The 14,592-nt window shown below is 48.1% G+C and overlaps 1 protein-coding gene across 1 annotated transcript in view; it reads right to left on the bottom strand.

Annotated features, from left to right (window-relative positions):
* LOC112237965 (Krueppel-like factor 7) overlaps window positions 1–14,592 on the bottom strand; it is a 75,463-nt gene that overhangs the window by 6,355 nt on the left and 54,516 nt on the right. The window contains 3 exon segments of the mRNA XM_024406568.2: window positions 6,405–6,528; window positions 11,326–11,796; window positions 11,799–11,967. Of these exon segments, the coding sequence (XP_024262336.2) occupies window positions 6,405–6,528; window positions 11,326–11,796; window positions 11,799–11,967 (764 nt within the window).

Here is a 14,592-nt window from a genome sequence, read left to right as displayed (position 1 = left end):
TATCCTCCTGGTTCCTGCTTACAAGCAAAAACTAAAGCAAGAAGAACCAGTGACTCACTCAATAAGGAAGTGGTCATATGACACAGATGCTAAGCTAAGACTGTTTTGCTTGCACAGACTGGAATATGTTCTGGGATTCTTCTGATGGCATTGAGGAGTATATCTCATCAGTCACTGGCTTCATCAATAAGTGCATCGATGATGTCGTCCCCATAGTGACCATATGTACACACCCCAACCAGAAACCATGGACTACAGGCAACATCCGCACTGAGCTAAAGGGTAGAGCTGCTGCTTTCAAGGAGCTGGACTCTAACCCGGATGCTTATAAGAAATCCTGCTATACCTTCCTGACGAACCATCAAACAGGCAAAGCGTCCATTCAGGACTAAGATCGAATCGTACTACACTGGGTCCGATGCTCGTCGGATGTGGCAGGTCTTGCAAACTATTACGGACTACAAAGGGAAGAACAGCAATGAGCTGCCCAGTGACATGAGTCTACCAGATGAGCTAAATAACTTCTATGCTCAATTCGAGGCAAGCAACATTGAAGCATGCATGAGAGCATCAGCTGCTCCGGACGACTGTGTGATCACTCTCTCAGTAACCAATGTGAGTAAGACCTTTAAACAGGTCAACATTCACAAGGCCGCAGGGCGTGTACTCCGAGCATGCGCTGACCAACTGGTAAGTCTCTTCACTGACATTTTCAACATGTCCCTGACTGATTCTGTAATACCTACATGTTCCAAGCAGACTACCATAGTCCCTGTGCCCAAGAACACAAAGGTAATCTGCCTAAATGACTACCAACCCGTGCACTCACATCTATAGCCATGAAGTGCTTTGAAAGGCTGGTCATGGCTCACATCAACACCATTATCCCAGAAACCCTAGACCCACTCCAATTTACATACTGCCCCAACAGATCCACAGATGATGCCATCTCTGTTGCACTCCACACTGCCCTTTCCCACCTGGACAAAAGGAACACCTATGTGAGAATGCTATTCATTTACCCAAATTCCTTGGTGTCCACATCACCAACAAACTAACATGGTCCAAACACACCAAGACAGTCATGAAGAGGGCACAACGAAGCTTATTCCCGCTCAGGAGACTGAAAAGATTTACCATGGGTCCTCAGATCCTCAAAAGGTTCTACAGCTGCACCATCGAGAGCATCCTGACCGGTTGCATCACAGCCTGATATGGTAACTGCTCGGCCTCCGACGGCAATGCGCTACAGAGGGTAGTGTGTACGGCCCAGTACAAGGGGCCAAGCTTCCTGCCATCCAGGACCTCTATACCAGGTGGTGTCAAAGGAAGGCCCAGTACAAGGGGCCAAGCCTCCTGCCATCCAGGACATCTATACCAGGTGGTGTCAGAGGAAGGCCCAAAAAATGTCAAAAGACTCCAGCCACCCTAGTCATAGACTGTTCTCTCTGCTACCGCACGGCAAGTGGTACCGGAACACAAAGTCTAGGTCCAAAAGGCTTCTTAACAGCTTCTACTCCCAAGCCATAAGACTCCTGAACAGCTAATCAAATGGCTACCCGGACTATTTGCATTATCCCCCACCCCCATTTTTACGCTGCTACTCTCTGTTTATTATCCATGCATGGTCGCGTTTACCTCTACCTACATGTACATATTACCTCAATTACCTCGACTAATCTGTGACACCGCACATTGACTCTGTACCGGTACCCCCTGTATATAGCCTCGCTACTGTTATTTTATTGTTGCTCTTTCATTTTTTCTTATTTTTCTATTTGTCTCATTTTATTTTAAATGTTTTAATTACGTTTTTTATTTATTTTTTACTTCAGTTTATTTTAGTAAATACTTTCTTAACACTTTTGTTCTTAAAACTGCATTGTGGGTTAAGCATTGTGGGTTAAGCATTGTGGGTTAAGCATTGTGGGTTAAGCATTGTGGGTTAAGCGCTTTCACTGTAAGGTCTGCACCTGTTGTATTCGGCACACGTGACAAATCAAATTTGATTTGATTTTGATCAATAGACAGTAGGTACAAATGGTTACGCATTCAGAAAGGTAGTCGGGAAGCATGACTGATCTGTGCCTTTAGCTAGATGGATGCCCAGATTTGAAACAGTACAGGACATCCAGATGTTGGCTGGAGAACTGTTGAGGTTGGAATGGACACTCCGATAATCTCTGTAGAAATCAGTGATATGTTACCATGCTAGAACAGACTGTGCTCTCCTGCTGCTGATCCGAAATGACAAACCCTTGCAGAGGTATATATGAAACAGAAAGAAATGTGTATAATAATCTGTGTTTAGTGATTCTAGATCAGCAGCTAGTGTGTGTGTGAGAAAACAAGGCTCTGTGTAAAACGGACAGAGTGAGGACCAGACACACAATGACAGAAAAACAACATTTGTCCCTTAAAAATAACAAATAATAAATGACATCTCACTTCATTTTTCTCACATTAGCGACTGAACGTTATAAAATGAGGACATGCCAAATCAGCAACCGGATTGCTCCTTCTCTTTAGTTTATTAAAGAGCATGAGTGATAATTCTCCAAAACGCAGCCGCAAATCAAGATCCCTGACTTATGCAGTTCTGCGACTTACACCACAGCTAGAGGTGAAATACTATCGCAGAAAGCCAAGCCCTTATTAGTTATGCAGCGTTTGAGTCATGGCAGAAGAGGAGGGTGGAGGGAGCAACGGCCCGTAGGCCTGTTTCGGTACTAATCCATTCAACTCACTGGTTACTGCTACTGTTGAGGGTGATACATAACAGCAGACAGGGAGAATATACGCCACATGTCCTTTAAGGGTCGATTATCGTATTACACTCATGCAAAGCAATAAAATGAATCACAACAGATGTGAATAAAGCAAGCTGGAAAACAAAATGTGGGAGAGTGAACTGAGGAATGAAAAATTCAATTTGCCGACGGCTGTATCCATAATTAATTTGTCCACAGACAGCTCTACAATGTAAATCCAAAGGAGGTGTCTCTCTCTCTCCAGACATAACTAAGACTAGGACATGTTATTTCTCCAGCTAGCCGTGGTGTATACAGGTGGTGGAAGAACACAACACAAGATTTGGTTATGAAAGAGAAAGCTGCACTTCAGTCCTCCTCTCTCTCTCGCTTTCTGTCCACCTCATCTATACCTTTCCATCAACCATTATAAGTGACACTTTGGGATCATAGGGCAGACCAGACGCAGGTTGCAATTCAAGACTTCTGGCAAAATCTCTTTCATTCCCTGTCTTCTCTTTTTCAACATCTCTCTCTCCTTCCCTCACAACTTCCTGTATTAGCTCTCGCTTCTTCCCTTTCAACCGTCTATGTTGTACCTGTCTAGTCTATGTGTGTGTCTGCTAGAGAGTGCCAGTGGGGGCTGAGTAAGTTCCACTGGACAGATGGCCGTCCGAGTCACTGTCAGGGGCCGCCACACCAGCTGGTACGCCCCTGTCTCCCCCCTGCCGTACCCCTCCGCCCCTCTCCCCCTCTGCCTCGCCCTGCAGGGGGTCCCAGCTTGATTAGGCAGGATTAATGACGTGCCTGTCTGTGAGTGTGTGCGCACATGATCATGTGTGTATGTGTGTGTGTGTGTGTGTGTGTGTGTGTGTGTGTGTGTGTGTGTGTGTGTGTGTGTGTCAGAAAGGCTCAGAGAGAGGCTGAGAGCTCAACACACTGACTGTATTTACTGTTAAACTTCCTCCCATTCTGATGGTAATGTGGTAACACAGCAGTGAGTTCCTCCTGGCCCATCTACTGTAGCCAGGCATTCCCTAAGGCGCCTGAACAGGCTGCCTCACAGAGGGGAGATCAACGTGCCTGTTTGATGGTCGCGTCACTCACAAAACGCTTCAAAGGCCTAGCAGAAGACTGGGTTGAGTTAACCTCTGTGTCAGTCTGCGTCACAAACGGTGCCCTATTGCCTTTGTAGTGCACTCCTTTTGACCAGGGCCCATGGGGCTCTAGGCCAAAGTAGTGCACTATGGAGGGGATAGGGTGCCATTTGGGACTCAACCCCAGTCTACAGTTTGAATAAAACTGTTGACGACGACAGAAGAGAGGGACAGATACTTAATGCATTATCGTCCATATTTATCTTATTCTGTGTCAGAGAACAATGTAAATAAGGAAATCATTTGGATGGGCTTTTAAGACGCGCTGATGGTTCAGCCTCAAACACTGGATGTGTCCAAAATGACACCATATTTCCTATAACGTGCACTAGTTTTGACCAGAGTCCTATGGGCCCAGATCAAAAGTAATGTACTATATTGGGAATAGGGTGCCATTTGGGATGCATCCACTGTCATCTCATTCACACTCAATGTGTTGGCAGCCATTTTACAGCAGAGTCTCAGTGTGTGTGTGTGAAATACTACTAAGACATAATCAGCAGATGAGTTATAGGTATTGATCCAGCCAGCACCCCTACTGGTGTTCTTTATCACACACACACACACACACACACACACACACACACACACACACACACACACACACACACACACACACACACACACACACACACACACACACACACACACACACACACACACACACACACACACACACACACACACACACACACACACACACACACACACACACTGCAGTGCTGCTCCTTGCATTTCCTTCCTTCCCTGCTTTAATTTATGTCTCTTCATTTCTGTGCCAGAGCTGTGTGTGTGGGAGTATTTGTGCGTGTGTGTGAATATACAGTGTGTGTGTGTGTGTGTGTGTGTGTGTGCCAGCAGAACATGCATAATACACTCCAGTAAGATTAGTTGACTCCAGCAGTGTTCTGGAAGGGGTTAGGTTTAAAACCCAAACTAGAGGAACCAGGAGGGTCCAATTAGAGTCCCCTTGGGTCCGAGGAAGCACGTTTGAGTGTGTGTGTGTATGTGTGTGTTTGCAGTGGGCGTGTGTGTGTGAGAGAGAGAGTGAATGTTTGTGTGTGTGTGAACTGGTTGCCTGCCTGAATGGCTGGCTTAGCTCACATCCAAGAGGCTGGAGGCTGTGTGTGTCTAAAGTAGGCCTGGCATCTGGACCTGTCAATTATCCTAACAATAGCAGGCCCGATCCAAATAGCCCCATTGTTAGCCAATAGCCAGGATACATTCTGGTAATGAGTGTTGGAACACAGATTTGATGATGCACTCCCCCTGGTTAGTCAGTGTTGTGGGCTTGATTGGGGCTGTGGGGCATTATGCACAGTGGCTATGGCTGGTCTTGGATCAGTGTTTAGGCTTATAGTGGGGTGGATTTGGGGAGTGTGCGTGTGTATGTGTGTGTGTGTGTGTGTGTGTGGAGGAGGAGGAGGAGGAGGAAGGGAGGTGGTGGGCTTTGTAAAGCAGTCCCCTTCTGCAGGGGGATTGCAGCTTGCATGTGGAAAAACAGGGGTATCTGTCCCAAATAGCACCCTATTCCCTGTACAGTGCACCACTTTTGACTAGGGCTCTGGTCAAAAGTAGTGCACTAAAAAGGAATAGGGTGTCATTTGGGATTCAGACAGGGTGACGGCTTCCCGCTATTGTCACCTGACAGCTTATCACTCAGAGCTCCACGCTAATATACATGTGCCCTCACACACACACACACACACACACACACACACACACACACACACACACACACACACACACACACACACACACACACACACACACACACACACACACACACACACACACATACATTGCTGTCTTCAGACAAAGGGGCTGCCTTTGTGTCTCCAGCAGGACAGAGGTCTGATAAGTGTCACATTGTGGTTGCTGTCTCTCTGTCTCTCTGTCTCTCTCTCTCAAGTTAATTTTTTACTCTATTACATAACCATCTCACTTTTAGAAGGCCACAATGTTAATTTGTGATTTGAATGTGAGTGCCATCAGCAGCCTGGCTGGGGCTAGGGGGAGCAGGGGAGAGCAGCTTGTGAGAATGGCCTATTCACAGTCGTCATTTGGTAATGGGCATCACAGGACTGGCCTGTGACTGAGTTATTCAGCAGAGACTGGAGCAGAGCCTGTGCTAACTGCTAGCTGCCAGGGAGGAGAGGAGAGCCCGTCTGTAGACTAGAGTGCTGCTATGCACATGATGAAGACAGAGAATGAGGGAGCGCTGCTACTGGGACTGGGGCTGTCCAAGGGGACATTACAGTAATGACTTTCATTTATGTAGCTAGTTTTTTTCTCCAACTCAAAGTACTTTGCATTCTATGGGAGTAATTCATCTCATCTCTCCTTCCAACATCAATACTGTTCAATGTGAGAGATCGTTTGTTTGAACATACACGAGTGCATGTGATGGATCGTGCGAGAGCCACGTTGTCATATCTTCTCTACTGGGTCAGTGACGTGTGTGCTTGTGTGTGTATGTAATGGATGTGGTACTTACCTGTCGCAGTGGGTACACTTGAAGGGCTTGGCCCCGGTGTGTTTGCGGTAGTGCCTCGTCAGCTCGTCGCTCCGGGCGAAACGCCACTCACAGCCCTCCCAGGAGCACTTGTACGGTTTCTCACCTGACAAGACAGACAGACAGAGGTGGGGGGGGGATGATTACTTTTGCAGTTACATTGACTTTCTGTTTTTGTGGTAGCAATAGTGGATACCATTAAGTTGCTCTTATACAACACCTGTGTAGTTATACTGTAATGGAACATAATTGTGCAGTTGTCTAAATGACATGTAGGCTACTGATAAGTAAAGGGGTGTTGTCTGTATGATTGACACACCTGAGTGTGCTACATCATCACCCGTGTGAGATGAGATTCTCCCAACTCATTTGCTGGTGTTACCCAGTGTGCGATCCTACTAACTAGTTAATGTACCTGTGTTACCCAACCCAGGACTACACACCAAGGGTTTTGCATCAACCAATCATAGACTCCCAGAGCTCGCTAAACAAATTCTTTCAGAGATGCCGTGTTAATTCATAATCCTAAAACTAAAATCACCCAGAAAAATTAAACAGTTTTCTCCCCTCCCCTCCCCGCCCACGCCTCTCCTCTTCCCCCTTGGACCCCCTGTGGAGAGATCTGAAATTCAAATGAAGTTTCTCTCCAGTTGAACAGATGGGAGAGGGAGATATCTATTGTTCACAAGCTGTAGTTTTATCTCCCTGATAGAAAGGCCCTCCGGCAGGGGGTTCTTTTACTTTTTGGGATGGGAAAGGGGGGGTGTAGCGGGTTGCGGGAGGGTGGGTGCCCGTACCCTGAGGACCAGGTTGTGTTCGGATGGGCCTGGACCTGGCTGGTGGAAGGTGGGAGGGCGCTGAATCCGGGGAGGGTTTTGGGGTGGGTAGAGGGGGAACCACACGCCCCGGTGCTGCCGAGCGCTGCTGCCGAGCGCTGCTGCTCTGGTTGATTCAGATCTGGGAGTGGTAACGATAATTAGGGTCTTAATGGGAAGTAATACCGTACTTCCAGTCAGCCAGCTGCGACCGTCTTTCCATATCACCGTGTCCACCAATCTTCCTAACTAGACTAAAGTACCATTAGAGTGAAATCTAAGCGTCTCAAACAGTACAGCAGCAGTACGTCCAAATCACAGGCGACAGTGGAAGACAGAGGGTGCAGAGGGTGAGGATAACGGACGGTACCCGTAGGGTCAGAGAGGCTGTGCGTGGAGGGGTGAATGATGGGGATGGTACTCCACAGGACTTGTTGATTCAAGTAATTTATTCTGCTACAAAAAACCTGCTACAAGAAGTGTTGATTAGCAGAAGAATATCAGTGATTTCATTGGCAAAAGTATATTGGAGGTGACCCCAGCAGTAGACGGTAAAGGATGACGTGGTTTTGTTTGACATAATCTCAGTGCGATGTGGAATCTGCGGAGACCACGGTGATGCAACGGAAAGTAAAGGATGACGTGGCGGAGGAGGAGAGGACTGAGTGATGTGAGATGATGCAACGCACCTCCCCTCATCTCCTCGATTTCACCCCTTCATCCCCCCACTCCCCCCATCGTCCATGTTGTAAGATGAGAGGGAAGAGAAAAGGCAAATGGTCTGTGAATGATACCTCGAATCCCGGTTTATTTCACATGAGCTTTTCTTATTCTGTTTTCTTTTTCTTATTTGATCCATTGTCTGTGGTGAGATTGTGGTAGTGTGACAGATTGCAGGGCAGAAACACCTCAGGATCACTTGCTGTGCTTTTCTTTCCGTGTTTTGAATATTATTCAAATCAGCAGAGGGCATTTTGGGTACTGTATAATGACCCAGTACTGGCTGCTGTTAGAGAGAGAGTGTGCATCCGGAATGGCACCCTATTCCCTATATATTGTATACTTTTGATCAGAGCCCTATGCGTAGTGCACTATATAGGGAAAAGGGTGCTATTTCGGAGATAGCCAGGGAGAAGGCAACACCTCAGCACTGTATCAGCAAACACCACTTTACAGCCAGATTCCACTCAACACACTCCATATAACACTCTTCTACCTCTGGGGTGAACACATGAATGCAACACATTCTGAACATCTGTCTGCCTTTGCCCCTTGATACACTCATAAACATTTTGCCAAAAGACCTGAGGCTTTTTATTTGCTCATTCTCCCCCACTGTGTAAAACCTGTAGCAGATGACATCCCTAGACAGTGTTGCCTTGTCATGAGAGCCTGTTAGGCAGGCAGACAGACAGGCAGGGATGAAGGCAGGCAGGCAGACAGGGAGGCAGGCAGGGAGGCAGACAGTCAGGCAGGGATGGAGGCAGGCAGGCTGGCTTCAAGGACCACTCAGTCATTTTGGAGTCTTGAGGCCACAGGTGCAAGACAGCAAACATTTCACACCCCTTCCTCAGTAATTGGCCAAAGCTCCCCCTCCTCTCCACTACCATCAGCTCCTCCTCTTTGCATTAACCCCCCTCCCTATACCTCCCTCCCCTCTCCAGACTTGACAGAATGAAGCAGGGTCGGCTTGGACCCACCATCACGACAACTACGCCAGCCAATTATAACTTGCCGAGGCGAGGATGCATGATGGAGTCGCCTAGCAACCGGCCGAGAGAGAGAGAGTTTGTGTGAGAGAGACAGAAAGAGAGTGAGTAAGACAGAGAGAGAGAGAGTTTGTGTGAGAGACAGAAAGAGAGAGAGTAAGACAGAGAGAGAGAGAGAGTTTGTGTGAGAGAGACAGAAAGAGAGCGAGTAAGACAGAGAGAGAGAGAGAGAGAGAGTTTGTGTGAGAGAGACAGAAAGAGAGAGAGTAAGACAGAGAGAGAGAGAGCTTGTGTGAGAGAGACAGAAAGAGAGCGAGTAAGACAGATAGGGAGAGAGGCGTGCAGCCGCCTGAATCCGCCAGTCATGGACACTCAGCGCCACCAGCCAATTATGGCTCTGCTCTGGATGAGTGTAATACAGTTGCCAGGCAACCCAAACCCCAAAAAAGGGAGCAGGTTGGGGTGGGTGGTAGCTTTTTTGGGGGGTGGGGGAGAGTGTATTTGGGGGTTGGGTGGTGTTAGGGGCAGGGGTAGTTGGAATGGGCAGCACTGTGTTAAAACAGGCTGAGACTGATACCAGGAGCTGCAAATAATCAGCCATTTACAAACTCTCCTCTCGCCTGTTCTGATATGGTCTCCTAGCAACGCACCCCCCCACCTCATCACCCACCTCTCCCTCCCATCAGCATCACAGGTGCCTGTGTGCTGCAGTTAATTACATTTCCTTAGCCAACTGGAGATAGAGTGTAGAGCCTATTATGATCTCTCAGCTGAAGTTACAGCAGACAGACAAACAGACTGACTCAGACAATTATGGCCCATTTCACATTTCCTAGAGTTCCATCCATGCAGCAGCTCCCGTCTCCCTAAAACAAAGAATCCATTCCATTCCCAACACCAGAGGATTGAAGATAGGAAAATAGTGGGTGGGTTTCTGTTCTGACTGCTCACATTCTAGAACAATGTTCAACCTATAGAATTAGAATCACTAGAATGAACATTCGTTTTAGTCATTCTAATTCTATAGTTATTCTAGTCATTCTAATTCTATGGTTATTAAACCTCAGTGAAAGGCTGTGTATTTCCTTACCAACTGTTATTGATGGGGCCATCCAGGAGCATGTCATCCTCATGAAGCAAGGGCCCCCCTTAAATCCTGCACTAATCTTAATCTCCCTCCCTGTGTGTCACTGATGTATGGACATAATAACCAAAACAGAAGGATTAGGCTAATTACTGTACTGTGCTGCTCTTGTCTTGTAATGAACATATCGGGGCTGGGGCTACACAGCAGCATGCTGCAGCATGTCTTAAGGGTGTTGTTTTCTCTTCTACCCTTCTCTTTTTCCCCCCTTACCCTCCTCTCATTTTTTGGGTGTGGGAGGAGGAGGGGGCGAATGAATGGCTTGCATCAGCTCGCTGGTGATTAGCATCGCTAGCGCTCTAGTGGCAGCGGTGAAACCTGCCGAGTCAACAGCAGGCCTCAGGAAAGGATTAGCGTCGCTAACACTGATGCTAACGCTACGGCTAGCGCTAACCTGATGCCAACACTTCTCTCTCTCTCTCTCTCTCTCTCTCTCTCTCTCTCTCTCTCCGAGGTTCACTGGGAGGCCAGTGGTGGTGAGATACTCCAGGCTGCAGTAGACATGGCTGAATTAGCCATTTAGACCTGTCAGTCTATCAATCCATTGGCAATTACCGTACCACTCCCACCGCTAGCAGCTTGTGGACGGAGAGACTGGACTGCTTTCAGTAAGAGACTCAGAGTCACTGAGGTGAATTAGAGAGAGAGAGAGAGAGAGAGAGGCTGCACTGCAGAGCTAAGACCTATGTATTTTTAGCCCGTTGGAAGGATCTCACAGGGGGATATAGAGCGATAGATCAAGACTGCTTCTGTGTTTCTACTTCACCACACTGGATTGCAATCCTTGCACTCACACATATCAAGCTGAGCACTTATACTGAAAAAGAAGATGTTTTCAGGCAGAGTTTAAACCTAAACCTATATTCTCCCAGGGTCTTGTAATTGTAGATGCATGGTCCTTGGTCAGGTTAGACAGTGTGTTTTCAAGCAGTGTGTTTAGTGCATGACCTGGCCTTATTGGCTGTGTAACCTTGTAATCTCCACCCAGCCGCCTCTCAGAGCCTGAGAGTTCCTCTCTAGGTTTCTTCCTAGGTTCCAGCCTTTCTAGGGAGTTTTTACTAGCCACCGCGTTTCTACATCTGCATTGCTTGCTGTTTGGGGTTTTAGGCTGGGTTTCTGTTTAAGCACTTTGTGACAACTGCTGATGTAAAAAGGGCTTCAGAAATACAGTTGATTGATTGCATGGTGCATGATGCATGGCCCATAGTTATGGTCAGGCCTAGGTTCTGTCTTACCTGTGTGTGTCCTCTGGTGTGCCTTCAGGTGGGAACTCTTGGTGTAAACCTTCCTGCAGCCGTTGAACTGACAGCGATGGACCCTCTTCTTGTTCTCTGGGATATCTCCCCCCAGCGACCCAGCCCCCTGCTCGCTGTCACTGTGCCCCCCCCTGCTGGGCGGCGAGGGTAGAGTGGAGTGTGTGGCCACCAGCTTGGCCGCATTCAGACCAACCTTCTTGGCCACCAGTTTGAGAGTGAGCGTGCCGTCGGCCGTGGCGGTGAGCGTCTGCATGGGCTTGACCAGGTGGCGGCCCAGCTCAGGCGAGGAGGGTGGTGTGAGGGAGGTGACGGCACTCAGCTGAGCAGCGTTGACCCCGTTGACCCCCTCCTTGGTGGTCTTCGCTCCAGACTCTTTTCCCGAGGCCTTGGTGTTGTGGGGCTGTGGGGCCTGTAGCACCTTGGGAAGGGAGACGAGGAGGGGAGGGGGCTGGGCTGGTCGGGGAGGCTGGGGAGGAGGGGGTCTAGGGGGTCCATCAGGTCCTCATCACTGTCAGCACCCTGCATGAAGGTGGGCGTCAGGAGACAGTCGAGCTCCTCGTCAAACAGCTCTGATAGACGCTTGGGCTCTGTCTGCAGGTACCGCTCCAACTCCAGACACGTCTGTAAGGGTGAGAGAGACACGGTCAGAAACAGGAACAGTACAGGAGAGAACACTCATCCCTAATCTACACATGTTATTCAGAGACGCTTGGGCTCTGTCTGCAGGTACCGCTCCAACTCCAGACACTCAGTCAGAGACAGGGACACACGGTCGGAACGGGCACAACAGCCCCACCACACTCATCTCTAATCAATACATACTGTTTCAGACCTCATACAAAAGTACCGATTTGATTAGCCTCACATGAAACAACTGATCATATCAACCATATACACTCTTAGAAAAAAGGGTTCCAAAATGGTTCCCAAAAGGATAACCCTTTTTGGTTCTAGATAGCATCTATTTTTTCTAAGAGTGTATGATAACCAGTCAGTGATTCAGCAGAAATCAAAGACTCTGACACAGCCACACACTCTATATCATAAAACCACTGACTAGATACATATCCAGCTCTGCTAATCTAACCACCATCACACATCATCATAATCTGAGCATCCTATCATCCCCTCTACCCAGTATGGTCCAGTGGTCCAGCCTCTCCAGTGTTGACCATGTCACCGGCTCCTAGCTGAGCCCAGAGAGGGGGATTATTCTCTGATTGAACTGTGCTGGCCTTACTCTTTCCCTCCACTCAGCTTTACAAGGGAGAGAAATTAACCAGCCATGGAATTTTTATCATGAGAAAGAGGAAGGGCGGGAAGGGAGGGGGATACATGCAGAGAGAGAGGGAGAGATATAGGGATACATGCAGAGAGAGAGAGAGGGAGAGGGAGAGATATAGGGATATATGCAGAGAGAGAGAGGGAGAGATATAGGGATACATGCAGAGAGAGAGAGAGGGAGAGGGAGAGATATAGGGATATGTGCAGAGAGAGAGGGAGAGAGAGAGGGAGAGATATAGGGATACATGCAGAGAGAGAGGGAGAGAGAGAGGGAGAGATATAGGGATATGTGCAGAGAGAGAGGGAGAGAGAGAGGGAGAGATATAGGGATATGTGCAGAGAGAGAGGGAGAGAGAGAGGGAGAGATATAGGGATACATGCAGAGAGAGAGGGAGAGAGAGAGGGAGAGATATAGGGATATGTGCAGAGAGAGAGGGAGAGAGAGAGGGAGAGATATAGGGATACATGCAGAGAGAGGGAGAGAGAGAGGGAGAGATATAGGGATATGTGCAGAGAGAGAGGGAGAGAGAGAGGGAGAGATATAGGGATACGTGCAGAGAGAGAGGGAGAGAGAGAGGGAGAGATATAGGGATATGTGCAGAGAGAGAGGGAGAGGGAGAGATATAGGGATATGTGCAGAGAGAGAGGGAGAGAGAGAGGGAGGGAGAGATATAGGGATATGTGCAGAGAGAGAGGGAGAGATATAGGGATATGTGCAGAGAGAGAGGGAGAGAGAGAGGGAGGGAGAGATATAGGGATATGTGCAGAGAGAGAGGGAGAGAGAGAGGGAGGGAGAGATATAGGGATATGTGCAGAGAGAGAGGGAGAGAGAGAGGGAGGGAGAGATATAGGGATATGTGCAGAGAGAGGGAGAGATATAGGGATATGTGCAGAGAGAGAGGGAGAGAGAGAGGGAGAGATATAGGGATATGTGCAGAGAGAGGGAGAGATATAGGGATATGTGCAGAGAGAGGGAGAGAGAGAGGGAGAGATATAGGGATATGTGCAGAGAGAGGGAGAGATATTTTGACATGTGCAGAGAGAGGGAGAGATATAGGGATATGTGCAGAGAGAGGGAGAGATATAGGGATATGTGCAGAGAGAGAGGGAGAGAGAGAGGGAGAGATATAGGGATATGTACAGAGAGAGGGAGAGATATAGGGATATGTGCAGAGAGAGAGGGAGAGAGAGAGGGAGAGATATAGGGATATGTGCAGAGAGAGAGGGAGAGAGAGAGGGAGAGATATTTTGACATGTGCAGAGAGAGAGGGAGAGAGAGAGGGAGAGATATAGGGATATGTGCAGAGAGAGAGGGAGAGAGAGAGGGAGATATATAGGGATATGTGCAGAGAGAGAGGGAGAGATATAGGGATATGTGCAGAGAGAGAGGGAGAGAGAGAGGGAGATATATAGGGATATGTGCAGAGAGAGAGGGAGAAAGAGAGGGAGATATATAGGGATACATGCAGAGAGAGAGGGAGAGATATAGGGATATGTGCAGAGAGAGGGAGAGATATAGGGATATGTGCAGAGAGAGAGGGAGAGAGAGAGGAGATATATAGGGATATGTGCAGAGAGAGAGGGAGAAAGAGAGGGAGATATATAGGGATACATGCAGAGAGAGAGGGAGAGAGAGAGGGAGAGATATAGGGATACATGCAGAGAGAGAGGGAGAGAGAGAGGGAGAGATATAGGGATATGTGCAGAGAGAGAGGGAGAGATATAGGGATATGTGCAGAGAGAGGGAGAGATATAGGGATATGTGCAGAGAGAGGGTTAGAGAGAGAGGGAGAGATATAGGGATACATGCAGAGAGAGAGGGAGAGAGAGAGGGAGAGATATTTTGACATGTGCAGAGAGAGGGAGAGAGAGAGAGGGAGAGATATAGGGATATGTGCAGAGAGAGGGAGAGATATAGGGATATGTGCAGAGAGAGAGGGAGAGAGAGAGGGAGAGATATTT

The sequence above is a fragment of the Oncorhynchus tshawytscha genome, linkage group LG03 (assembly GCF_018296145.1).
Source record: "Oncorhynchus tshawytscha isolate Ot180627B linkage group LG03, Otsh_v2.0, whole genome shotgun sequence".
NCBI classification, from domain to species: Eukaryota; Metazoa; Chordata; class Actinopteri; order Salmoniformes; family Salmonidae; genus Oncorhynchus; species Oncorhynchus tshawytscha.
The sequence above is the reverse complement of the archived record's forward strand: the minus strand, read 5'-3'. Positions and strand labels throughout refer to the sequence as shown.